Source organism: Nematolebias whitei, chromosome 15 (assembly GCF_014905685.2).
Source record: "Nematolebias whitei isolate Nwh7 chromosome 15, NemWhi1, whole genome shotgun sequence".
In the NCBI taxonomy this organism is placed as follows: Eukaryota; Metazoa; Chordata; class Actinopteri; order Cyprinodontiformes; family Rivulidae; genus Nematolebias; species Nematolebias whitei.
This window is the reverse complement of record NC_056512.1, coordinates 4147040-4168226: the sequence shown is the minus strand read 5'-3', so window position 1 is coordinate 4168226 and position 21187 is coordinate 4147040. Positions and strand designations below refer to the sequence as shown.

General features: G+C 41.9%; 1 protein-coding gene across 1 annotated transcript in view; it reads left to right on the top strand.

Moving 5' to 3' along the window:
- The window catches only part of hao1 (hydroxyacid oxidase (glycolate oxidase) 1), a 104186-nt gene that overhangs the window by 65031 nt on the left and 17968 nt on the right, over positions 1-21187 (top strand). Inside the window, exons 5-7 of the mRNA XM_037688786.1 lie at positions 3000-3091; positions 17729-17887; positions 18014-18083. Of these exons, the coding sequence (XP_037544714.1) occupies positions 3000-3091; positions 17729-17887; positions 18014-18083 (321 nt within the window). The remainder of the gene's footprint in view (positions 1-2999; positions 3092-17728; positions 17888-18013; positions 18084-21187) is intronic.

The following is a 21187-nucleotide window of genomic DNA, read 5'->3' as shown; positions in this document are numbered from 1 at the left end:
GTGTTCCTCTGTGTTCCTCTGTGTTCCTCTGTGTTCCTCTGTGCCACCTGTCACTCTCTCTCAGTTAGCACCATTCCTACGTCCAGTTTGGCGTGCTGTGTTCCTTGCGTTTCTGGTGATTGTCTTCCAACTTTTCGAAGTAGATTTTGCTTGCTATGTCAGCATTTCGTTTAGAAAAGTCAACATTCATGGGTCCAAACTTCCTGAAACAATGACACCTTTCTAAACAAATGATTTCAGTTTGTTTTTATTTGTATTGGCATTAAATTTAATCTTTAACTTTCTAACTGAAGCTTGTGTAGTTCAAGAAAAAGGTACAGTTTTAAATATACGCCCATCAAAAGGCAGGTGCATTATGGAATCTGTCAGTCAGCTTCTTCTGATCTCGTGCTTAACTCCTGCTCTGCTCAAGATAATTTAATGAAACTTAATTCACATGTGCATCATCCCTGGACAGAGTGTTGTGTACACTTTGCATCACCCCGGCTTCAATGCCAGGCTTCTTTTGTTGGTTTTGTGTAATTTCTCAGAGCATTGCACAATCTGTTGTTTTTATGAAAGTTGCTGGGATGCTCAGCGTGGCTGCTGTCTTAAATAGTTTGCTTCTCTAAACTCATTGCTGATTTCCATCTTGGATTTCCATCTTCCATCAGGAAAGCATAGATTGTTCATAGATGCAGCTCCAGTTCTTTGCTGAATGCTCCAGAACCATCAAAGCCATCACAGCGACCTCAGGTGACCTTGGACGAAATGCTGACCATCATCAGATGTTGGCCCCAACCTGCCTCGTCACTGTCATTCTGCTGAGGTCCCATCAACCTCTCAGGATTCATCCAAAGACGGAGAAACAGCTGGCCACACAGCCAGTAAGGCACCTGAAGAGGAAACCAATAATACTGATGAGCAATCGTACTTTAGGCTGACACAAATTGATTTACAAAATGCTCCCTTCTAATATGATCTTTCCTCAACTAATCTGACAGAATTATCAACAGTTTCCTGACCTAAATTACAAAGTTAACTTTTATAAAAAATGGTCTAAATCAGGGCTATTCAACTGGAGGCCTGGGGACCAAATGTGGCCCACCAATAGGTTCATTTTGAAATAAAACTAGATTTTCAACCATAAAACAAACTTATTTGATGACAATAACTGCTGGATGTCTGTCCCCTGAGCTCTTGGCTTTCAGTAACTGTGGCCCCCTGAGCAATTTAGTTGAATAGCCCTGGTCTACATGATCCAAAGTCATGCATGTGTAAAACCTAAACAGATCCTAATTGAAACACCCTGTTCAAAAGATGTTTATATTTTAGATAAAGTTATAATCAGTGTATTATTTCAGATGATAAAGGGTTAAGTCTTGCTGTCAATGCTGTACTTGTCAAGTTCAAATATCTTTATTGTCATTCGCAACACATGTGGTACATGAGGTGGAACGAAAAAGTGTACTGAAGGTCCCAGTTACACCCAAAAATAGCATAAAATGTAAAGTATTAAAAGAAACAGTATACAAGGATCTAAGATATACGCTAAACCAACGCTAAACCTCTACAATGTACGCTAAACATTAATAAAGTAAATCATTAAAACAGCAGCCCGAGCATGAATACAGCAGCATAAAGGCAAGAGATCAGCAGCATGGATAATCAGCAGCACAGATAAGTCACATATCCCCAATTAAAGTGGCATCACAGTGATTTTTTTTTTGTCATTAAGTGAATAAAACTTTAAAACAAGTTTGAATTTTTCACATTTATTCACTTGATGCTAAAACTCAGAATATTGTTCTTAGATTTTTAGTGTTAATTTTATTTTTGTTGTGCTGATTTTTTATTTTATTTTATTTTATTTATTTAAATTTGTATTGAAATGTCAAAAGGCAACATTGGTATATCTACTTTTGGTAAAATAATGAAATTTCCCTGAAATAAATGGATTCAGTCCTCGGCTTTTGAGATCTGATAAACAAAAGGGGTAAAATGAAGTAATCTGAATCTTGTTGATTAATCGTTTCTATCTGGTGCCCCATTTTAAACCAGTAGTAAGTACTCCCTTCTCCATTGCACATCCATGATGCCAGTTTCCTGTTCCACCACACCCCAAAGGTTATTTTGGGTTCGGACACGGTGTCTTCAGACCTCAGAAGAAACAAATGATTGATTGAGCTCTTGTTGCCCTGCTTCCATCTCCAGCCCATTATTCTCTGATCTCTGACCATCTTCTGTAAACCTTAGAAATGATTGTGTGTAATAATTGCAGCAGATCAAATATTCAGACCAATAAGAACGTTCAAAATCACTAAAATCACTTTCCTTTTGTTTTGCTGTCTGATTTGACCTTCAGCCCGTCTTCACCACATCTACAAGCATAAAGACGTTGAGTTGCTGCCTTATGAAAGACCCATGAGCTGATTGTTAAAACAGTGCAGTGGGCAGTAAGTGTATGATTCTAAATGCTACTGTTGGGATGATGGGAGTGATGGCGCAGAGGTTACAGAAGGTGAGTCTGTGATCAGAAGATCGCTGGTTCAACTCCCGGTACCGACAACATCAAAATGTGGGTGGGATAAGTGAAGCAGTCACACCTGCCTCCATCCTCATTTGCTCCACTCTGGGCCCTTGAACAAGGCCCTCAACCCCCACCATCACTTCCCCGGACGCCCCCGAGGGCAGCTCTCTGCTCCACACAGAGGGCTGTGGTAGCTCTGTGGTCTGTGGTTGTGTCAGGAAGGCCATCCGGCATTAAAAAATAAAAAATTAAGAAAAAGCCAAGTCTTCCTGCGACTTAGTTCGCTGTGGCAACCCTGAAGAAGGGAGCCGCCAGAAGAAGAAGAAAAAAAACTGTTGGGATGGTGTTTTATTTTGTGAGACCAGTAGGACGATGGTCTTGCATTAGAAGTGCCACACAGACATTTAGTTGTAAAATTTGTAACAGATGTTCAAATAGTAAAATATTGGTGACTAATTCAACATTTAAAACTTGTTTCTTAACACTGCAGGTGAAGATGCTGCTAAGGCTGTTAATTATGGGGTCAGTGGCATCCTGGTGTCCAATCACGGAGCTCGACAACTTGATGGGGTTCCTGCAACGGTCAGTGTGTGTAAGTGTGTGTGTGTGTGTGTGTGTGTCATACTGTCAATAGAAGAATGTGTATGAAGATAAATTAGTTTCAAAAGTAGTCTCCCAAGCATGCCACAAGAGTCACAAAAGCATGAAAAGTTTTTCAAATGTACTAATTTCAGTTTGCACAAGTAGGAATATTCTGCACATAAAATGGTTAAATACACGTGCACAAATCACCTGCTGTGGACGAATCAGTCGACATGAGCGCACGGCTCAACTTGCCTGTTAATGTGACTTTGGAGACTCTTGCTGCTCCAGATTCACAAGAGTAATGCTGCATTCAAGGCTGGTGAAAAGCTGGGACATCTGAGCATTACCAGATTTACTGAGTTATTACGAAAAGACACATTTCTAACATTACACCGTAGCTTATAACCCCTTTATTAAAACATACATGCTTAAATTAACATCACTGGATTCAAATATGTAAATTTTGTGGACCGTATGGTTAAATAAACAACATAAAATGAGCAGGTTATTCTTCATGTGAAGAATTTATCAGGGAAAATGATCAATCGCTCCATCCATCCATCATCTTCCGCTTATTCCATAGTTGGGTCGTGGGGGCAGCAGCTCGAGCAGGGAGGCCCAGACATCTTTTTTTCACAGCCACCTCTTCCAACTCTTCTGGGTGGACTCCAAGGTGTTCCCAGGCCAACCGAGAGACATATTCTCTCCAGCGTGTCCTGGATCTTCCCCGGTGTCTCCTACCAGTTGGACATACCCGAAGCACCTCCCTAGAGAGGCGCCCAGGGGGCATCCTTACCAGATGCCCGAACCACATCAACTGGCTCCTTCTGACATGGAGGAGCAGCAATTCTACTCCAAGTCTCTCCCGGACAACTGAACTTCTCACCCTGTCACTAATGGAGAGTCCAGCTACCCTGCGGAGAAAACTTGTTTCAACTGCCTGTATCCACAACCTCATTCTTTCGGTCACTACCCAGAGCTCATGACCATAGGTGAGGGTAGGAACGTACTTTGTAGACCGACCGGTAAACAGAGAGCTTTGCCTTAGAGCTCAGCTCTCTCTTCACCACAATGGTCCGGTACAGAGTCCGCAATACTGCAGATGCTGCACCAATCTATCTTCCCTCACTCGTGAACAAAACCCAGAGATACTTGAACTCCTCCACTTGAGGCAGAACCTCACCCTCGACCTGGAGAGAGCAATCCACCCTTTTCCGGTTGAGGATCATGGCTTCAGATTTGGAGGTGCTGATTCCCATCCCAGCCACTTCACACTCGGCTGCGAACTGCTCCAGTGAGAGCTGAAAATCACAGCACGATGACGCCAACAGGACAACATCATCTGCAAAGAGCAGAGATGGAATCCTGAGGCCACCAAACTGGAAACCATCCGTACCTTGGCTGCATAGAGAAATTCTGTCCATAAAAGTTATGAACAGAATCGGTGACAACGTGCAGCCCTGGTGGAGTCCAACTCCCACCCTGAATGGGTCTGATTTACTACCAGAAATGTAAACAAAACTCTCACACCGCTTGTAAAGGGACTGAACAGCCCGTAACTCAGGTCCAAAAAACAAAACCTCAGTCTTGTCTGTGTTCAACAGGAGAAAATTAAGGGTCATCCAGGTTTTTATATCTTTAAGACATGTTTGTAGTCTAAGTAGCTGATTGGATTCATTGGGTTTAATGGACAAATATAATTGTGTGTCATCAGCATAACAATGAAAATTTATCCCATGCTGTTTAATAACTTTACCTAATGGAAGCATATATAAAGTAAAGAGTATTGGCCCAAGCACTGAGCCCTGAGGAACTCCATGACTAACTTTGGTGTATGAAGAAGATTTATTATTTACATTTACAAACTGGAATCTATCAGAAAGATATGATTTAAACCATTTTAGATCTGTTCCTGTAATCCCAACATCATATTCAAGCCTCTGTAGTAAAATATTGTGATCAACTGTATCAAATGCAGCACTGAGGTCTAACAGGACCAGTATAGACACAAGTCCATTGTCTGAGGCCATGAGAATATCATTAGTGACTTTTACTAGTGCTGTTTCTGTGCTATGATGAGCTCTAAACCCTGACTGAAACTCTTCAAACAGATTATTTCTTTGTAGATGTTCACACAACTGACCTGCAACTATTTTCTCTAGAATTTTTGAGATAAAAGTTAGATTAGATATAGGTCTATAGTTGGCCAGAATTTCTGAATCAAGGTCAGACTTCTTAAGTAAAGGTTTAATTACAGCAACCTTAAAGCGCTGTGGTACATAACCATTCATTAAAGACAAGTTAAGTAGATCCAAAATGTGGACATTAATTAGGGGAAATACCTCTTTAAACAGTCTGGTTGGGATGGGATCTAGCAGGCATGTGGATGGTTTGGATGAGGTTATTATTTTTGACAATTCAGAGCTCAACAGGACAAAAACTGTCCAAACATAAATCAGGCTCTAGTGAAATTTTTAAAGTTGTCTCATTTGACAGGGGACTAGAGATAGTAGAAGGAAGGATGGTTTGAATTTTCTCTCTAATTGAAATAATTTTATTTATAAAGAATCTCATGAAGTCATCACTACTTATAGTTGTAGGGATACATGGTTCAACAGAAATGGGACTTTTAATTAGTCTAGCAATAGTACTAAACAGAAACCTAGGGTTATTTTTATTCTCCTCTATTAAAGATGAGTAATATAAAGTTCTAGCTTTACGGAGAGCTTTTTTATATGTTAGCAGACTATCTTTCCAAGTTAAATAAAATTCTTCAACATTAGTAGAGCGCCATTTTCTCTCCTGGTTTCTAGATGCCTGCTTTAAAGTACGTAACTCAGAATTGAACCAAGGAGCCAGTTTCCTCTGATTGATTACTTTCTTTTTCAGTGGAGCAATTTTATCAAGTGAAGTTTGCATTGAAGTTGTAAGATGATCAACTAGATGATCTAAGTCTCTGTTCTCTGATGCATTTCTCTGCAAGACAGAGGAAAACAATGATGGAAGAAATTGTTTAAATTTGGTTACAGCATTTTCTGATAAGAACCTGCTGAGATGAAATTTACTCTCAGTGACTGTGTAGTCATTTATTGTAAACTCAAAGGTTATTAAAAAATGGTCGGACAGAATAGGATTTTGAAGAACTATTACCAAGTCCTTAATCTCTATACCATAGGTCAGAACTAAATCAAGAGTGTGATGATAAGAATGAGTAGATGTGCGGACGTTTTGGGTAAAACTAAATGAGTCTATTAAATTATTAAAGGCTATGCTTAAACTATCACTTTCAACATCTACATGAATATTGAAATCACCCATTATGATGGTTTTATCAGTATTTAATAAAAAGTCAGTTAATAATTCTGAGAACTCAGACAAAAACTGAGAGTAAGCTCCTGGTGGACGATATATAACAACTAGTAAAAGTGGCTTTTCTGATTTCCATTTTGGATGAGAAAGACTGAGGGACAGTGATTCAAATGAATCATAACTAATAACTGGTTTGGCATTAATCAATAATCCTGACTGAAAAATAGAAGCTACTCCTCCACCTCGGCCACTTGTTCTAGGAACATGAAAATTTAAACAATTAACAGGAGTGGATTCATTTATACTAACAAAATCCTCCTGTTGTAGCCAAGTTTCTGTCAGACACAATAAATCAATATGATGATCAGTTATCAGTTCATTAACTAACAGGGATTTAGAGGAAAGAGATCTGATGTTCAATAATCCACATTTAATGATTATATGATTTTGCTCTGGTAAAGTAACTGTGTTTATTTTAATCAGATTTTTATGGTTTATATTTTTAGAGCTGATTTTTGGTTTATTTAATTTGAGCCGTGGGCGAGTTGACACTGTTTCAATGGGGGTGTGGGTGGGTAACAGAGGAGAAGCAGCAGAGAGGGGTGGAGGACTACAACTCTGCTTCCTGGACTGGACCCTGGGTTGTCAATAATTTGGGGGATAAACAAAATCAGCCATATTTCTAGAAAGAAGAGCGGCTCCGTCCAAAGTGGGATGGATGCCATCTCTCCGCATCAGACCAGGTTTTCCCCAGAAAGAACTCCAGTTATCTATGTAGCCCACATCGTTGTCAGAACACCACCTGGAACCCAGCGGTTAAACGACGACATATGGCTAAACATGTCATCGCTGGTCAGGTTGGGGAGGGGGCCAGAGAAAACTACAGAGTCCAACATGGTTTTAGCAAAGTCACACACCGAAGCAACATTAATTTTAGTGACCACCGATTAGCATAACCGGGTGTCATTACTGCCGACTTGAATAACAATCTTACTGTATTTAGCCTTAGCCTTAGTTAGCAGTTCCAAATATGATTCTATGTCGCCCGCTCTGGTCCCCCGAATGCATTTAACTATGGCCGCTGGAGTCCCTAAAGCCACGTTTCGGACTATGGAGCTTCCAATAACCAGGGTCTGTTTCTCAGCAGGTGTGTCACTGAGCGAGGAAAATCGATTAGCAACGTGAATGGGATGGTGGTGAACTGGGGGCTTAGCCTTAGCACTCCAGCCTCTCCTCCAAAGCTACCATAAGACTACATTTGTTACATGTATCATTACCACTAAAGGAAGCAGAGGAGTAGCTAAACATCTGACACATGGAACAAGTGAGAACAGAGGAAGCAGGGAGAGAAGCAGCAGCCATGCTAAACTAATACTAGCAAGAGCTAGCAAAGCCAGCAGAGCCAAATACACCAATAAAATCTTAGAAGTATTGAAAGATAAAAGGTGTTTTAAGCACTATCCAACAGTAGAAAACAGCTGTACTAAGTGTGTTTTTGAACTTGTTTTGCTTACCCGAGTGAGTTAAACACAGGACACGTGCCACGCCCTCACCGCAGCCTTCTCCTCTAACGGGTCTCTGAACTAATCCCAAGGCTCAGGTATTACCCGCAGCTGTTTCCCAGGACAGTTCTTAGTCTAAGGCTGTATTGAGATAATTCACCCAGACTGTTAACTACCTACGATCCTTGCACCACACCCAAAGTCTCACCTCGTGCCTCGCTCGACCTAGCAGCATGAGTGGGGATGTTTAGCAGACGAGGAAGCACAAGTTAACGGTAGCTCATCTCATGGTTTAGCGTTGCAATTGTTATCCAATCTGGCTTTGCTTAGAATCTAGGCATAAGACTCTTGGATGTTGTTTTATAATCAAAGCTAGGAAACCTTTTAAAACCTCCCGTGCTTCTGTTGTTTCTCTAAACCAAGTCTTCCACTTCCATGAACAAAGGGGTGTTGAAATAAGAATACAGAATTTTACGTTTTGCTTTGCTTTAATCAATGATTTTGCAGGGGAACAGCGGTATGCACAGTAATGATTACATTTGATTACAAAAAGGTTACATAATGAATTATACTAATTCCTTAGTCATTTTCCAGTTGTTGACCTTTCCTGGGCAAGGTAGATTTCTGCCCCTGTGGAGGGCTTGAGGATAGCTTGTGGACTTCAGTCTGTTCGGCCTCAGATGTCTTTCTCCTGGCCGGCCTCGCACTGACTCACTCAGGCACACCAGAACTCACACAGTTTACCCACACTCTTCACCTGACCCAATACATTATCTCTCGCTACAATGACAACCTTTCTACAACTCTGAGCAACCAGATTTATAATATAACTGATCTTTATGCCGGCCAATTCATGTGCTAACGCCTTAATTTGAAATAAGGTTTTATGAAGGACAATTTTGGTGAAACGTCTCCTTACCATTTTGTTATCTCTTGGTGGAATTCCTCCAAAGTCCAATTCAGCAACGAGCAAATTTCCCCATTCGCTCTTGAATGCGGGCCATTTCTGGTCCTCACAGCTGATCTGAATTTGAAGAATAGGGGTTAGGCATATAATCCGGGCTGAAGGTAGAAAAATAACTCCAAATGAAGCTTATTCCAACAGATTCGCCCCCGATCTTCTTTCAGCTGGAACCGTCCAAACACTTGTCTTATATCCCACACGCGTCCGGTGGCACAAACAGTCTTGTTCGTTACATCCCCACGAGTCGGTGGTCCCAACAGCCTCGGTTTCACAGAGTCATCTGTTTTTACAGGGTGAGGTTTTGACTGACACTTCCAAAAAGATCATGCCACTGGTACAAACCCAACCTTTTTTGGGCTGGGCTTAGTGCCGATTTACAGGCATGTCTATGAGAATTTGTTATCATTCCTCATTTATATTAAAATCTGGGTGTAACTCATTCGAATATGCCTGAGTAATTCTGAGTTGCTTTTTCTGGTCTGCTCAGAGCCGTTTTTCAAGGCCTTGTCATTGCAAAATACTTCTGCTTGTGTAACTTTTGCACTCACAACATACTTCTGAAACATTTCTGAGAACACAGTGTTCTTTTCCTAAATTTCTAACATCATGAACAAACTTAAAACAGAATACTCTTTAAAATCACAAAGGTTATAGTATCACTTGATTATTTACTTGTTTTTTGATTATAATAAACATCATTTTTATTCATCTGAGAACTGACAATTTTATTAGAAAGAAAAGTCGTCTTCTGCTCCTCGGTTCCTCTCTCTGCCTGCCTGTGTGTCCAAGCGTGACTGCATGTGTGTGTATGTGCATGTGTGCTTGTGTAAGTGTGTGCTCCCAGCATCTGTTTCCAATCAGCTTAGCAGGCCCGGACGAGCACACAGGTCCAAGTCATGCCTGCTCATGAGGAACAGACTGCTTCCACCAAGTGACTTTTATTGACAACTAGAATGAAAAACTGTGCAAAAGACAGATAAATCCAGAAAACAGAGACGACTCGAGCAAACAATTCACTCAAGCTACCAACAGACAAACAGGAAGTGACACAATATGTCTCACCACGAACGTGCAACGTCACCAACAGAGAAAGCAGCTTCATTCATTAGCTCCTCAAACTACTCCTTCCATCTTCCCGTCACACTCTCCTTACTTGTTTGAACATTACCATTCCTATTTTTAACTAGAGATATTGCATTTCCTGTGAAAATACAAGTGTGAATGTTTCTTGCTGAAAATCCTGCTGAATGAATATTACCATTCCTATATTTAACAAGCCTAACCTGCTGCACATCCTTTCAAGCCTGATCCCTCACTCTCGCCAATTTGTACAAGTCCTTCTCATCCTCTTTAGTGTCCATCCTCCCATACAACACATCATACACCTTCTGCTTTGCCTTTGCCACCTCCCTCTTTGCTCTACATTGCATCTACTTGCATTCCTGTCTCCTCTCTTCAGTTCTTTCTGTTATATTTCTTCTTGGGTAACTTCTTTCTTCGAATAGCTTCCTGCATTTCATTATTCTACCACCAAGTTTCCTTATCATCTATTCTATGTCCAGATGACACACCAAGTATCTTCATACCTGTCTCTCTAATTACTGTTGCTGTAGTAGCTCAGTCACTTGGAAACTCTTTCTTACCACCCAGAGCCTTTAACAGCTCCTCTCTGATTTTCTCACAACATTCTTCCTTCTTCAGCTTCCACCATTTGGTTTTCTTTTCTGATTTAACTCTTTTTCTCTTCTTCACAGCAACAAACATTCTACACACAGCCATATGCTGTCTGGCCACGCTCTTCCCTGCTTCAACCTTACAGTCCCCAATCTCCCTCAGGTTTCTTCTTCTACACAGAATGTAGCCTACCTGCATACTCCTGCCTTCACTATTACAGTATATAAGATTTACCTCTCTAACAAAATGGCGGCACGCATGGTTGCAGCGGCTCACAGCTCTCCCTTTCAGTACTTTTTAATGTTATTTAATGTTGTTTAATGTTGAATGTCCTTCTCTTTTGTGTTTGCATTGCCAAGTTTGCAAACATCAACTATGGACACCAGACCCTTTTGGACATGGGTGAGTAGCACCAAATATCTGTTTCGAGTGAATTTTATTACACTCTTAACATCCCAGATGAAATAGCAAGATCACCGGGCTCCCTATGGATCGTTGTCAGGCCTAGGAGACGGCACAGACAGATAAGAGAGAGGAAACAGAATCGAGACTGCAGATCTGGCATTATGTTAAGGCTAAAATCACAACCTCACAATCCTCCTCTACCGAGCCTTTATCTCTGCAATGCTAGATCCCTGGTGCATAAAACGGATTACTTGAAATTACAACTCGTTGATAATCGCTATGTTTGTGACTGCTGTGTTCTGATGATCACCAAAACCTTGACTCACTCCAGGATACCCAATGCTATCATGCAGCTAGCAGGCCGCACTTTGCTATGCTGGGACAGGACTGAGGACTCCGGTAAGAGCAGGGGTGGGGGGCTCTGTATTTACGTGCATGAGAGCTGGTGTAACAATGGGACAATTATAGTCAATTACTGTTCCCCAGACCTCGAGTACATATCTGTGAGATGCCGATATTTTTTTTCTATCAAGAGAGCTAACAGTAGTGTTAATTACTGCTGTGTATTTACCACCTGACGCCAATGTAAATACGGCGCTCTCTCTCCTGCTGAACACCATAAATGAACAGCAGAGGGCACATCCTGACGGCGTTCATCTAATTGCAGGAGATTTCAGTTAGGCTAACCTGAAGACTGTACTCCCAAAGGCCTATCACAAAAACTGTTACAACCTGAACTGGTAATGAACTACAGGACAGGACTACAGGACGTTGAGCATGCATCAGGAGAACTAAAGGATTGTTTTGAACAAATTGACTGGGACTTACTTGAACATCAGGAGATGGAAACATACACAGGAACGGTACTGGACTACATCAAGTTCTGCATTGGAAATGTGACTATGGACAAAAACATTCGAGTTTACCCCAACCAGAAACTGTGGATGACCAGCCAGGTCCGCACACTCCTCAGAGCCCGTGATACTGCCTTCAGGTCAGGTGACAGAGCTTTGTACCGAGCCGCTCGAGCCAAGCTGAATAAGGGAATAAAAACCTGCAAAGATTGACTATAAAAAGAGTATAGAGTCCCATCTGTCCAGTAACAACTCACGGGAGGTGTGGAAGTGCATAAAAAACATCACAAACTATAGAGGCTGTGATGTGACAACAGAAGACCTGGGTGCATCACTAGCAGAGGAGCTGCTTCTTTGCACGCTTTGAAGTACCACAGCAGCACTCATCTGATCCAGCTCGGCCCCCACATCCACCTGGTTACTGCACCACTCCATTCACTGTACGAGAGCATGATGTTAGACGTTCGCTCCAATCATTGAACCCCAGGAAAGCTACTGGCCCGAAGGAAGTACCTGGCAAGGTGCTAAGAGCATGTGCCCTCCAGCTCGCCCCATACTTTCACCAGAATTTTCAGTCTTTCCCTGGACCAGGCAATCATCCCTCCCTGCTTGAAATCGGCAACTATCATCCCAGTGCTGAAAAAAAATCTACTATCACCAGCCTGAATGATTACTGACCGGTGGCTCTCACTCCGGTAATCATGAAGTGCTTCAAGAGACTGGTTCTCCAGCACATCAAGGACTATCTCCCTCCAAACTTTGACCCCCAACCAGTTTGCATATCGCACCAACAGGTCCACAGAGGATGCTACTGCAGTAGCTCTCCACACTGCGCTGAGCCACCTGGAACAGCAGCACAGCTATGTTTGAATGTTGTTTGTGGATTACAGCTTGGCCTTTAATACAATCATTCCAGCCATTCTTATAAATATATTGGACAATCTCGGCCTCCCCCCCACCACATGTGCCTGGATAAAAAATTTCCTAACCAATCGACCTTAATCTGTAAGACTTGACACCCACCTCTCCTCCACTTGTACGCTGAGCACTGGCTCCCCACAGGGCTGTGTGCTGAGCCCCCTGCTGTACTGTCTCTACACCCACGCCTACAGCACGGTCCACAACAACAACCTCATCGTCAAATTTGCCGATGACACCGCAGTGGTCGGACTAATCTCTAAGGGAGAAGAGAGTCTACAGACAGGAGATTCTGGAGCTAGCGACCTGGTGCTCAGAGGAAAAATCTGGCTCTGAACATCAAAAAACCAAAGAGATGATTATCGATTTCAGAAAGCACAGCACCAACCTAGTCCCCCTTTACATCAATGGTGAGTGCATGAAGAGGGTTCACACTTTCTGGTTTTTCAGTGTCCTTATCCCCGCTGACTTTAACTGGAAAGAGAACACCACAGCCGTCATCAAGAAGGCTCAGCAGAGACTACACTTCTTGAGAGTCCTTAGGAAGCACAACCTGAACAACAAATTGCTATTGACCTTCTAACGCTCGTCCATCGAGAGCCTGCTGACATACTGTATCTCAGTATGGTACGGCAGCTGCACCCTGGCTGACAGGGAGAGGCTTCAGAGAGTAGTCAAGACAGCACAAAAGATAATTGGTTGCCCTCTCCCCTCCCTGATGGACATTTACACATCACGCTGCCTCAACAGAGCAGAAAGCATAATTAAGGACAGTTCTCACCCGGGTTTTGAACTGTTTGACTTGTTACCTTCTGGGAAGTGCTACAGTTGCATCAGAATAAGACCAAACAGATTCAAGAACTGTTTTTTCCCAAAAGCCATCACCACACTGAACTCACATATGCACTGATTTAATAGTCTAACCTCCCAAACCCCTGGACTTCTATTGTGCAACACTACTGACATTTCATACTCTTAATTACCTTACCTCTTAATTACCTTACTAATATTCATAATGTACAATATTCAAATTTATATAATTGTGAAATAACTTTTATTTTTACTTTCATAGTGCTATATCTATATTGCATTATATTTTTTTATCTTTTTAGGTATGTTTTTAAACATGTTTGCACTGAAAAGCTTAGAGGAGATCAGGTTTTTTCAGTCATGGGTCCCAAACTCTGGAACAACCTGCCCCCCAACATCAGGCAGGCCACCTCCCTTCCTTACTTCAAATCCCTGCTTAAAACACATCTGTTCTTGCAGGCATTTCACACAGTGTAAATTGATCTAGTGTTTTTTTTAATCTGTGACCCTCTGTTTTAAATACTTTTATTTAATTCTTCAGTTATTATTATTAGTGCATTGTGTATATATATATATATATATATATATATATATATATATATATATATATATATATATATATGTATGTGTCTTTAATTTTACTCTCATTGATTGTTGTTGTTGTTGTTGTTGTTGTTGTTGTTGTTGTTGTTGTTAAGCACTTTGATAACAGGTTCTGTTTTAAATGTGCTCTATAAATAAAGTTGACTTGACTTGACTTAAAAAAGGAGTGGCTCTCAACCTCATTGTACTTGTGTATAATGACAATAAAGGAATTCCATTCCAAAGGTCACTCTATGCTTCTCTCTCTTTTGGAAGTGTTTTTTTCCCTCACTCGCTCTGGTATGAGGCACACACATTCTCTTCCCTCTCCCTGTTCTCCTCCTGCTTTTTTTGCTCTCTGCCTGTGTATCTGAGCTCCTATTTTTACACATCTTCCGAAATGAAAACTATTGTTTTGAATCTGACCAACTGGACTTTCAACGCAAATGACAAAATTTTTTCACCAAAGCGACAGAGTCCTGGAGAACCCTTATGTCTGCTCGGATGATATGCATGCAGCTGGATGTATCTCTGGAAAAGTGGAATGTGATGTGTGTATCTCTGCTGTCAATCGAGGATGCCAAAATTGCATTTAATTGGATTTATGATAGCAGGTTTCCTGTATTTGGAATTGTCTGGTTTCTGGTTTATCAACATACAAAGGAGACAACCGCAGCTAATCTGGCCTGGTCAGGCTGCTGCCTATGTGAAGGTTTGGTTCGTGCTTTGAGGATTCAAAATCAACTGATTTACGAGCTAAACCGTAAGATGGAAGAGATTTGTGAAACGCAGGCCACTTGCAGCTTTGGGACTCGCCAGCACAAAACAACCTTGGTATGTTGGTATACTGGTCCCTGCTCGTAAGCACGGACCAGTAGAATGCACTCTAATCTGGCCATTTTGGATCTTGAAAGTATCAGTAAGACTCGAGGCTGACAAGAAAAATAGTCTACCTGAAAAAATGAACAAATGTGGCTTATCTTATCTACAAACCGGATTCCAAAAAAGTTGTGGCACTAAACAAATTGTGAATAAAAATTGAATGCAATGATGTGGAGGTGCCAACATCTAATATTTTATTCAGAATAGAACACAAATCACAGGTCAAAAGTTTAAACTGAGAGAATGTATCATTTTAAGGGAACAATCTGTTGTTTCCAAATTTCATGGCGTCAACAAATCCCAAAAAAGTTGGGACAAGTCCATTTTTACCACTGTGTGGCATCCCCCCATCTTCTTCCAACACTCAACAGACGTCTGGGGACAGAGGAGACCAGTTTCTCAAGTTTAGAAATAGGAACGCTCTCCCATTCATGTCTAATACAGACCTCTAACTGTTCAATCGTCTTGGGCCTTCTTCCTCTTTATGATGCGCCAAATGTTCTCTAAGATCTGGACTGCAGCCTGGCCATTTCAGTACCCGGATCCTTCTCCTACATAGCCATGATGTTGTGATTGCTGCAGAATGTGGTCTGGCATTATCTTGTAGAAAAATGCAGGGTCTTCCCTGAAAGAGATGACGTCTAGATGGGAGCATATGTTGTCCTAGAACCTGAATATAGTTCTCTGCATTAATGGTGCCTTTCAAGACATGCAAGCTGCCCATGCCACAAGCGCTCATGTAACCCCATACCATCAGTGATGCAGGCTTCTGAACAGAGCGTTGATAACAACTTGGGCTATCCTTGTCCTCTCTGGTCTGGATGACATGGTGTCCCAGTGTTCCATAAAGAACTTCAAATCGTGACTCATCTGACCACAGAACAGTCTTCCATTTTGCCACACTCCATTTTAAATGACCCCTGGCCCAGTGCAAACATCTGAGCTTGCTTAGAAATGGCTTCCTCTTCGCACTGTAGAGTTTCAGCTGGCAACGGCGGATGGCACGGTGGATTTTGTTCACTGACAATGCTTTCTGGAAGTATTCCTGAGCCCATTCTGTTATTTCTTTGACAGTGGCATTCCTGTTTGAGGTGCAGTGACGTTTAAGGGCCCGGAGATCACGTGCATCCAGTAGAGTTTTACGGCCTTGACCCTTACGCACAGCGATTGGTTCCAGATTCTCTGAATATTTTGATGATGTTATGCACAATTGATGATGATAACTTAAAAGTCTTTGCTATTTTACGCTGGGTAACACCATTCTGGTATTGCTGCACTATCTTTCTGCACAACAATGGTAGAATTGATGATCCTCTTACCATCTTGGCTTCTGAGAGACACGACACTCTGAGAAGCTCTTTTTATACCAATCATGTTGTCAATTGACCTAAATAGTGTTAATTGGTCTTCCAGCAGTTCGTTATATGCTCAATTTCCTTTTTCCAGCCACTTATTGCTACTTGTCCCAACTTTTTTGGGATTTGTTGACACTGTGAACTTTTGAATCAACATATTTTTCCTTAAAAATGTTACATTTACTCAGATTAAACTTTTGATCTGTCATCTATGTTATATTACAAATAAAATATTGACATTTGCCAACTCCACATCATTGCATTCAGTTTTTATTCACAATTTGTTTAGTGTCCCAACTTTTTTGTAAATCTGACTCCTCAGTTGGCCTCGAAAACAGGCTGACATATCAAATTCTCCTGGGAAATGTGTAAACTAAGGAAAAGCTTCATCTATCGCAACCCCCCTCCTCAACTTCTGTGAAAGCTTATCAGAACTGTGCTGGCTGACCATCATCTTATTAGGACAATGGACTATCTGTTAGTGCTTCATGGACCACCTCGTTGTGAAATGCAGACGGAACGTGTTCATAAATGTGCTTACTGGCAGATCACCACTCTCTCCTCCCTGGGAATACTCTTTATCACCTCATCCAGATCTTTCCAAAATGTATCTTTCTCCTCCACATCACATCCAACCTGTGGAGCATAACCACTGACAACGTTTAGCGTCAGACCATCTTCTTCTACCTTCAGGGACATCACCCTATCTTACACTCTTTTCACTTCAACTACATTATTTGCCAGCCTCTTACATCACCACCCCAACTCCGTTTCTCTTTCTATCCACACCAGCCCTGCTCCAATGCTGCGAGCCTTGCTGCCCTTCCACTTGGTCTCTTGGACAAAAAACATCTACCTTCCTTCTCTGCATCATGTCAGCCAGCTTTCTACCTTTGCCTATCATTGTCCCCACATTTAGAGTTGCAACCCTCCATCCTACATTCTTGACTTTTCTCTTCTCCCTCTGTCTCCTGACATGTTTCCCTCCTCGTGGTCTTAGACTAACAGTAGCACAATTTCCGCTGGCACCCTGTTTGTCAACAGCACCAGTGGCCGTCGTTGCTAACCTGGACCTTGATCGATCCGGTATGGTTTTGCTTTTATGAACTCGCATTATAGTTTTGGCAGTGTTTTATGTCGAATGCCCTTCCTGACACAACCCTCACCATTTACCTGGGCTTGGGACCGGCACAAGAGATACACTGGCTTGTGCTCCCTAGTGGCTGGTTTAAAACATCTGACTAAATAAATGTGAATAAAGAGCTTGTAGAACCCATTAATGTGTTTTGAACTCTGTGTGTGTGTGTGTGTGTGTGTGTGTGTGTGTGTGTGTGTGTGTGTGTGCGTGCCTGTGTATGTTTGTGTGCGTGTGCATACAGCTGGATGTACTGGAGGAGGTGGTGAAGGCAGTTCAAGGTCGTTGTGAGGTCTACCTGGATGGAGGAGTGAGGCGAGGGACGGATATCCTGAAGGCCTTGGCTCTTGGAGCCAAAGCTGTATTCATCGGCCGCCCCGTGCTCTGGGCCCTCGCCTGTCAGGTGAGGTTCCTCTCTGATTTTTCAAGAGAGCCTCGTCTTCAGCTAACTTGTTCTAATAGTTTCATGTTTCAAAGAGATGGTTTAAAATGAAACCAAGTATTTTTGTGTGTGTGTGTGTGTGAGCAGGGAGAAGAAGGAGTAACTGAGCTTCTGGAACTTCTAAGACAGGAGCTGCAACTGGCTATGGCTTTGTCAGGTAACACAGAAACAGATGTGGACAAATGTTATCTGGTAGCCCTGCAACTCACTGAAACAATGCTTCATTTCTCTTGAAAAGTTAATCAGTGAAAAACTATGGTCTAATGCAGACCTGGGCATTGTACGGCCCCAGGGTCACATGCGGCCCTTTGGTTGACTCTGACCGGCCCCTGTAAGGGGAATTACAAAATAAACATATTTTCAAATTTTATCAGCATATTTTACGTATCGGATTTTCCGATCCAACCTGCCGATATTTCCGATCCACGATGCATGTTTGTGGTTGCGCTGCACGTTGGCTTCAAGCTATGGAATGGATTTCCTGAACGGAGGCGTGTCTCATGAGTCCAGAGTAATAAGACCCGCCTCACATTCAGGAAATCCATTTCATAGTTTGCAGCCAGCTACAACATGAGGACTGACTTAGCAGCACTGTGGCTAACAGCTAACAAACTTTTCATCGAAACATTTCCGCTGTGTGGAAGTATTTTACACTAGAAACACCACAAAACAAGACAGCAACGTGCAATGTCTGCAGAGCCACAGCGCCACATTAAACCGCGGTAAAGTTAGTTTTATGATGGACATTCGAGCTCCGGGGCTTCAGCGGTCTGTTACTTTTGTTCATTCCGGAGAAGGCAGTCTGACAAATTATACAATACGTAAATCATGACATACGCAATGTACATGATGGAATTGTCACGAGCAGGTCACAAGACAACGTTAGCCCTCAAAAATGTCACCTCATGCTAAAAAATTAAAAGTATCGTAATTGTTGGGCTTTAGAACGCACCTGTCTCTAAGCCGTATTTATTAAATATAAGATAAATCATAATTTTGTACATAAATAAGACGTTCTGTTTCTTTAGCAGCAGGCATCCACTGTTCATTGTCAGGATCTGTGTCCTCCAGACTGCTCCTGCTGTGTGCAGGTTTCTTGTTGTAGTACAAGAATCAGCCAGCAGATGGTGTTTCACAGAATATAGCTTGCTTTCAACACTCGCTCAGACTGCAAGATCGTCACGAAGCTTTGCTGTCTGAATCATAGTTATAAGCATTATACATTCAAAATGAACACAACTATCTAAGCATAATCACTGGACAGAAGAGTGCCAAACACCCACGTAACTGAAAGTATTTAAAAATTATTTACCAGTAAATTTTACCAAGTCTTATCGAGGTCATGTTACCGGAAGTCAAATAGTACCAGAAGAAGGCGGTAAATATTCATTAAATTAGTACCATTGATTATAACTGGTAAACACTTTTGTTAACTGCTGTTTTTAAATGTACTTTCTAAATAAATTTGATGTGATTTCTCCTCAGCACTGTTCATATGAACAGCAGGGAGGAAGGAATGGGGAACAGCCCCTCCCTCCCAGTCCTTTTTTCCCCTCTGGTTGTCTCCGCTGTTCTGTTTAATGCCCCTGTTTAAGCTTAAATGAGATACTTGTATTTAAACACATATTTACCATACACTGAAAGCTTTTTTTTTACCTTTTTTGCCGGGTCACAGCACAGTTTTGTCAGCCGTCCAACCATGGCACGTTCCGGTTCTTTTGTTCCCAGGTGGAAAGGAAACTCACACAAATTCAATCAAATCAAGAGAAGTAAATTCTATTTACCATTTAATGTCAATAAGGCAAGAAAAAGTACAAGCTCAGCGCTGAGGCATCCGTCCAACCCGTCTTAACCCGGAAGCGGCGGCAGAGCATATCAGTGGGGTGACTGTGTGACATCATTGCTCTTATCTGTTTCTGATGGTGGATAATGGGTGTTGTGCAAATCTATCTGTGTTGGAAGCAAGTAAACAAAAATGACGCCTTATCGGGTGTTGACCCTGGGATCGCTTATTGTGAGCAGATGAGACAGTATGATCTGTTCTGAACCAGGTTATGAGTCAGAGTAGACCAGACCGGGCTTCCAGCAAAACTTAACTTCTAACAATTTAAATGTGTACCAGTCTGACTGACTGACTGCTTTAAAAATAAATCTGACGACTTGTCCACCGCTCCACACCGTCTTTCTCATGCAAAAGGGAAGGGTGAAAGACCCCTTCTGTTTCTCCGCTTCGTGTTCGGATGTGACTTTAAAATGAGATCCCGGTATTTAAATGTATATTTACCGACACCGAAAGATGTCACACTCAAATAATTAAAAAAAACTTTTATTAAAACGTACCAGACTTGACTGCTTTGTGTCTCCAATGCCCGACCATCGACACACGTTGATGCAGCTTACGGGCTGCAAGGCGTTTCCTCCTCGACAGTGCATTGATCGCTTTTAACATGAAAGCTGCATCATAAGAAATTCTCTGTGCATTTTCCATTATCGCTGAACAAATTAACAGATCTGTGCATGAAGCGCAAAATACAATAAACAACACGGGAACGATTTGAAGAAATTAATTCACGTCTATTTTAGGGGATGGTCCTCAAGGGTAACCTCGTTGGTCATTCAGATTAGACTTCTGGTCACATGATGACAGAGTGGATAAAGTTATGGTTGGGTATTGGAAACCATGAGCAAAAGGCTTTGTACATTGAATTACCTGAGGGCATTCTCTCTGTGTCACAAACGACTGTCCCCATGAGGGACGGGGTGCTGGGAGCCACTAGCGCACCACTCCGTCAAAGGAAAATGCTAGTCAGTGGCAAGAAGCTACCAAGAGACAGACGAAAGTCCTTCAAAATAAAATATAAACATATACATTTTGAAAATTGTGAAAAAAAATACATAAATAAGACACCTGCATATAAACCGCGTGGTACAAAGTGTGAGACAAAAGTAACGGCTTGTGGAACAGCGACTACGGTAGATGCAGAGTGCATGGTTTTCAACAAAAAAATAATTAGTTCATTCAACCTTTATTTAAACAGATAAGTCACACTGAGCCTCGAAGACTCATTTACAAGTGAGACCTGTTTGGACAGACAATAAAAGTGGTGAAAAATAACACATAGGGTTTGGAGACAAAAAAATTCCTAACACGCTGTTAATCTCTGGTTGAAGGTCAACAGCGTGATAATGAAAAAAATCTCACACACTAGCACATAATGATGCCGACATTATGCGCGCGCGCGGGGGGGGGGGGGGGGGGGG